This window comes from Oryza glaberrima, chromosome 7 (genome assembly GCF_000147395.1).
Source record: "Oryza glaberrima chromosome 7, OglaRS2, whole genome shotgun sequence".
NCBI classification, from domain to species: domain Eukaryota; kingdom Viridiplantae; phylum Streptophyta; class Magnoliopsida; order Poales; family Poaceae; genus Oryza; species Oryza glaberrima.
The window spans coordinates 196634-202966 of record NC_068332.1 but is presented as its reverse complement, the minus strand read 5'-3'; the positions used below and the strand labels follow the sequence as shown (position 1 = coordinate 202966).

At 41.9% G+C, this 6333-nt stretch overlaps 1 protein-coding gene across 1 annotated transcript; it reads right to left on the bottom strand.

Annotated features, from left to right (window-relative positions):
* LOC127778858 (gibberellin 2-beta-dioxygenase 5) lies at positions 1 to 6115 on the bottom strand. Its single transcript, XM_052305500.1, has 2 exons — positions 5173 to 6115; positions 1 to 1369 (listed from the first exon to the last, which is right to left on the bottom strand). Exon 2 carries the CDS (start codon positions 1353 to 1355, stop codon positions 330 to 332), a length of 1026 nt encoding a protein of 341 aa, XP_052161460.1. The 5' UTR covers positions 1356 to 1369; positions 5173 to 6115; the 3' UTR covers positions 1 to 329.
* Positions 6116 to 6333: the final 218 nt, after the last annotated feature.

Sequence of the window (6333 nt, the reverse complement as noted above, 5' to 3'; positions counted from 1 at the left end):
TTGAAAAGAAAAGTCACAATGAATGTTCAAATAATTCCGACGGATATATATTAGCTGCTATGAAATCTGCAAGCTAAGGGCAAATAAGGAAAAAATAATGCATATACATACACTGCTAAGGTAATGAAATGTGTGTACATGCATATGCATTCGATGCAGTAGCAAGCTAGCAATAAGTAAGCAAAGTGCAGCTTAATTAATTATTGGCTAGGTACATGCATATTGTGGCGATGAAAAATGCATAGTGGATCGAGTATAATGCATTATAGCAGTGGTGATTTGATATATATAGTAGGAGTAGGGCGGGTATGTAGGTCAGGTGGATCTATCTATCGGGTTCGAAAGCGGTGCAGTCCAATCTTGCGGCCTGTGCTCCTGACGTCCTCCATGATCTGCTTCCTGTACTCGCCGAAGGTGAAGCTCCGGTAATGGGCATCGTCGTCGTGGACATGGCTGCTGCTTGGGATGATGAGCGTGTGGTAGGAGGGGCAGAGGAAGAAGGCCATGGAGAAGCGCTCCAGCGTGGCGTTGGCCATCACCCTGTGCTCCACGCTCTTGTACACATCGTTGCTCCACGCCTGCAGGAGGTCGCCGACGTTGACGATGAGGGTGCTGGGGCTGGGCTTCACGGCCACCCACCTGCCGCCCTTGAGCAGCTGGAGGCCGCCGACGGTGTCCTGCTGCTGGTGCACGATGGTGAGCAAGTCGCTGTCCGTGTGCGGGCACAGCCCGAAGCCCCCCATGGCCACGGCGCACGGTGGGTACCGGTTCAGCCGCAGGAAGCACGTCTCCTCCCGCGTCGTCACCATCGTCTCGCCCTCGCCGGCGCCCGGCAGCCCTCTCATCAGGATCTCTGCCAGCTTCTGCGCCAGCTCGTACATCGCCCTCGACACCTCCTCGATCACCGCCCTGGCCCTGATGCTCGTGCTGGGCCTGGGCGTCGTCATTGGGATGTGATAGGCCTCCGACCACGACAGCTGCTCCAGGCACTTGGCCGTCGGCGTTCCCCACCGGTAGCTCTCCGGCGAGAAGCCGAGCAGCCTCTCGGTCACCTTCTCCTGGAAGGGCCGCCGGAACACGGCCACCTGTGCGTCGTGCAGCTCGCGCAGCAGCGCCTGCGGCACACCGTGGTTGGTCACCTGGAAGAAGCCCCATTCCGACGCCGCACGCACCATGTCTGCGCGGCACACCTGCTCCGCCTCCATGAGCCCCGCGAGGTCGATCACAGGGAGCTCGCACTCGTCGACGTCGACGGCGCCCATGTCCATGTCCAGGCGGTGCTGCTCCACGAACAGGTGCTTGTACGTGCTCATCAACGGCGGGTTCGAGTTGGAGTCGTAGTCGTGCTCCTCCATTCCCACGTCTTGTGCTGGGTTACCAAAAGAAATTACTATTATTCCTCATTTCTGACAAAATCAATTAAACTGCTTAGAAAAATGCATGCGGCGAACTTGCATGAATCCATATGATGTTAATTCTCTTGTTCTTTGTATCATCCTATACGTCAAAATTAAATAAACATGATGTGTCGTATACGTCAAAATAAATATACAACTAATTAATCGGAGCAAAATAAGTTTCGATGGAATTTGACACCGCTGAATAGTTTAATGTGAGAACTCACTACGTGGCACTAGTTCATAGTTCGCTTTAGCTAGTTATGGCAGCTGCTGCTTAGCACAAGCAGCTTAGCACCAACAATACCATTAGTCTTCTACTAGCTTGCAGCTTCCACTGTTCCTCTAGAGAAGCTGCAGCAGTCTAAGTTAAAGGTGCCACGTAAGGTTAAGATTTCTCTTTGCTACCTTCGTCGTGGAGTTGTGCTAACCAACAACAATCTATGTAAACGTAGTTGGCAAGGCAATCAAAATTATTGCTTTTATCACAACAAAAAGATAATTAAACACATGTTCTTTGATTGCTGTTTTGCTAACTTAGTCTAGTCTATCATATATGTCGCATCAAGAATTACTCCACAACATATATAGTATTTTATACAAGTTTACTTGTTGGCTTTGGAGAGTTCAAAAAAATTTGCATCCATATGTTCCGTTAGGAACGACTGCTGTTTTTGTCCCTTTAGTTATGCAAAAATGATATTGGTTTTTACAGAAAATTATTTATTCTCTTTTGTATGTTGTTTACTTAATTATCCATTAGTTGCACACTTGAGTTATACTTAAAAAATTGGGTTCGTGGAATTTGGTTATTGTGCGGTGTCTATGCTTATACTAAGCGGCCAAGGAAATTCTTATACTCAAAAACATGGGTGGCGATCTAATCTTAGAAGTGGTGGTTCGTAATACTTCATCTGTGTTTTGGTTGTGTGCATCATAGTTATATAGAGGTCGTAGGTGTGTTAGTGGTTTTGTATCATCTTGATATAATTAGCTGAGTTAAATAAAAACTTCTATTATTTTCTAAAGAAAATGTAGGAATATACAATAATCACTACCAGAATATGTGAATATCCCAAGTGTGTTTTCATAGGCATAACGTCACAAGAACAAGACGATCGTTATAGGCGAACGCTCCCAGAATCAACGGCGATTCTTTTGTCTGATCGATACTGCTTTCAAATAAAATTACACCTGCATATACTTTCCAAAATTGTTTTGTCTGATCATCGATCAGGTCATGCAGCTGCTCCCAAGCAGACGACTACTTGCATTGTTACATGCGTTAACTAGTCCTAGTTTTTTTTGGACTTTTCGCCGATCTATACTAGTGATCAATAATACCTTGTCATGCGTTCATGTGATCACGTACGATCGAATATAATACACATTTAATTACCAACTTATATATATCTACATTGAGATTCAGCAAGCATATGCATGCATATGGGATACTACCATCACCATGTAGTATATATTCACATCGATCTTGGCTCAATATATCAATAATTCTCTTGTCTTGTCGTCGTCAGGAAACGTGCATATATATATATATAGTACTCAAGCATCAAACCAATCTATGAACATCAATATATATTAATATTATCCTAAGCCTGTAAGAGCTAGTAACACATCCATATCCAACAGAAGACATTATTAGGCGTAACATGCTAGGGATCCCACAATTTACTTCAAATAAGGGTAAACGATGTACTTGCATTTCTGGCCATTATCAGATCGATGATCTTCGCTTAGCTAGAGCACTTGAAATAACACAAGGGCCAGCATATATATTAATTACAATTAATCATATGAATAGTTACTCTTTTAATTAAAACCAGCACAGTTGCATGCTAACTGAAAATTGATCGACCATATGCTAATGTATCCCCTAGCTTCTCTCTACTTTCGTTAACAACTACTAACCAAAGTCTAATTTCGATATAGCTATCTTAGCTTTATCAGCTTTTATATGAAACAAATTAAGACTAGCTATATATGTGTGTAATATTAAGCTTTTTACAAATATTTTTTGTAAGCAACTCAGCATTGATATCCCAGGACAAAATTATTGGCATCTGCATAAGGCCGAACATATATATATATATATATACCCTTCGTCCTTTGACAAAGAAAAATTGTCGATCAAAAGTCTAATGCATGTACGTCTTGTTCAATTTTGCAACTCAAACAAAAAAGTTGTGAACTCATAAAACAAATTAAATATTCTAGCAAAAAAAAAACAAAGTGGTCAATTTTTTTAAAAAAAATTCTCCTAAGGAAGCACAAACACTATATCAAAAAAAAACATGGAATTCCGGACCTATATATAAATTAATTAACCTAGGAACAATGCTTGTTTCAATGTCATCTTTTATTTCAGAAAAAATAAATAATTATTGTGATTTAATTAAGTTCCAAAAACTATAGATCCCAAAAAAAACTCAACAAACATGCAAAACCAATTGGGCGCAATAAATTAACATTATCCCTGTTTAATGGAAAATTACCTACTTAGGGGGCCTCAATCCCCTAATTTTTCTAGGTCAAGAAAATTAAACCCAGCTGGAGGGGGGTTCTCCTTCCTCCCGACTGTATATCTCGCATGTGTATTCTATCATTTCTCAAATACAATAGAAACAATTAATCATGAAAAATTCTGAACAAAATGAAAAAAATAGATAATAATGAAATTAAAAAAAATCATGTCTAAACTCATCCTACAAATTAAGAGAAAAAGAGAGAAACAAAACGGTAATGAATGGTGCAAATAGGTTAGATTTGTCATTTTTCCCTCAATGTGTGTTGAATTTGATCCTAAAATTGGTATATTTAGATTAATCTTGTACCAAATCATCAGTTTTTCTCAAAAAAAAAATTCATGATGAACTTAAGGCTTTATTTTTTCTTGGGTAGACTGTAGACATGATGAACTTGAGAGAATTCATAGGAAATTACATGCATGTAGACTAATCAAGGACAGCATGCACATAAGAAGAAAAGATGGGGGTGGCAGTGGGGTTAACGATCGATTGCAAGGAGTAATAACAAGATTATTGGCGGCATAGGAGTATGCAGTAGTGTTTTGCAGCACATGATCATGAATGTGTGCTGGCTAGCTAGCTAGCTGATCGACTCGCTCCTGGCTCCTGCATGCCATGTGCATGCGGCCCGACTGACTTAAATTGTACTCCACTAATTAAGATTGATTGTTGTATGGCATCTAGATGTAGAAAATACTTTCTGTCTCCAATAGTATGTTCTTGTTCTCAATTAATCCACATGCATGTACTGTATACTCGCTCGAGCCTAGCAACAAGATGATCGAGTCTCAGTTTCGTTGTTGTTACGTACTGATCAAGGGCCAGTAACCATTCCTGACTAACTAACTTTTATGTATATGTATATGTGATGCATGTTAATTTTCTTTTTTTCAGGGGCGCGATGCATATTATTAATTTTATAGTTCATGATCTATCAATCGTACTCGTACGGAGTACGTATATATTGTCGATGCATGCATTCAGGTGCAGAATTAAAACAATATATTGTCAGGAGGTGCAAAATTAAATTAATTGGTTGATGCATTCATGCATGTATAGCTAGCTAGACTTGTCTATATATATACTGTATGTGCAGAATTGAAGAGCTGGAAAATTAAACATGCATGCATGGAAGAAACAATTAACTACTTGCTAGCGTACTGCAGGGATCACAGATCAATAAACTTGCAGAGATACATGTTAATGGGTTAATTAGTATCGATCAAACAAACCTGGCTATTGATTAGCAGCAGTACGTCGACCCGGCCGGCCGGGGGCTCTAGCTAGCTCTAATTTGTGTCTGTTTTCCCGATCGATGATACTATTAGCTAGCTAGCATCGATCATAGATCGATACTATATATGAACTTGCTAACTAGTAGCTACTATCGATCTCCTGCGATTCATGCAAATGAGATTGTTGTTAGCGAGCTAGGTAGCTTGTTGTTTTTGTGCGGTAGTAGGTAGAAGGTTCAGGTCTGGCCGTGGGTGTGTATATAAGCTTAGCTAGCTGGTTGCCAATAAGATGAAGTGAAGCAGCAACCAATAATTGCAGGGAAGGAATTAGGAACACAGTGGAAGAAGGAAGGGATATGCATGCTTTGGTAGATATATAACCCAACCAACCAACCAACCCCAGGAGAGCTGATCGAGGCTGAAAAATGAAGGAATATAAGGAGGAGTATATTACAGATGCAGTGCAACAAGCTAGCTAGGAGATGAAACGTGTGGCGTGCCGCCACTGAACATTGAGGCCCGCGCATCCTCTAGCTTGGAGTTCCTCCTCCGGCCTCCTCTGTACTGCAGCAGTGTATCTGTATGTATGCATGTATCTTCTTCAACTCCTCGATCCATACATATATGATCTGCATCTATCAACAACAAGCATCAAGTGTACGTACTGTTAGCTGATAAACCTTGTGTGTTTGCATGTTTCTCTTTCTGTTTTGCATGCGCGCGAGCCCCGGTTTGTGGAAGCCGTGCGAATAGATGTCATGGCGCAAGAATAGCTCGGCGTGGCGCAGGCGACGGGGGCGTGCACGCGTTCTGCGGATCCGTGGGGATGGACACGATCAAATCCGCGACGTGGGAACGTTTCTGAAGCACACGTTTCCTTTCTTTGCATCCTTGTATTTGATATAAATAAGGAGAAGAAAAACCAAAAAAGGCTGCAAGCAGTTCGCAGCACCAAACTCCTCTGTTTGCTCTGTTCTTCACGTTTTCAGACGGTGTACAGTGCTCCACAAAGGTGTTCGTCCAAAGTGTCGTGTGTGTTCGGCTCGCCGATTGGTTGGGTGATTCCTGACACATACTACGTCAATAATTAAGGCCAAGGCTCTCCGTCCATTTTAATTGGGGCCGGCCATTAGAATGGGCCATTGAATTAGTACGGAG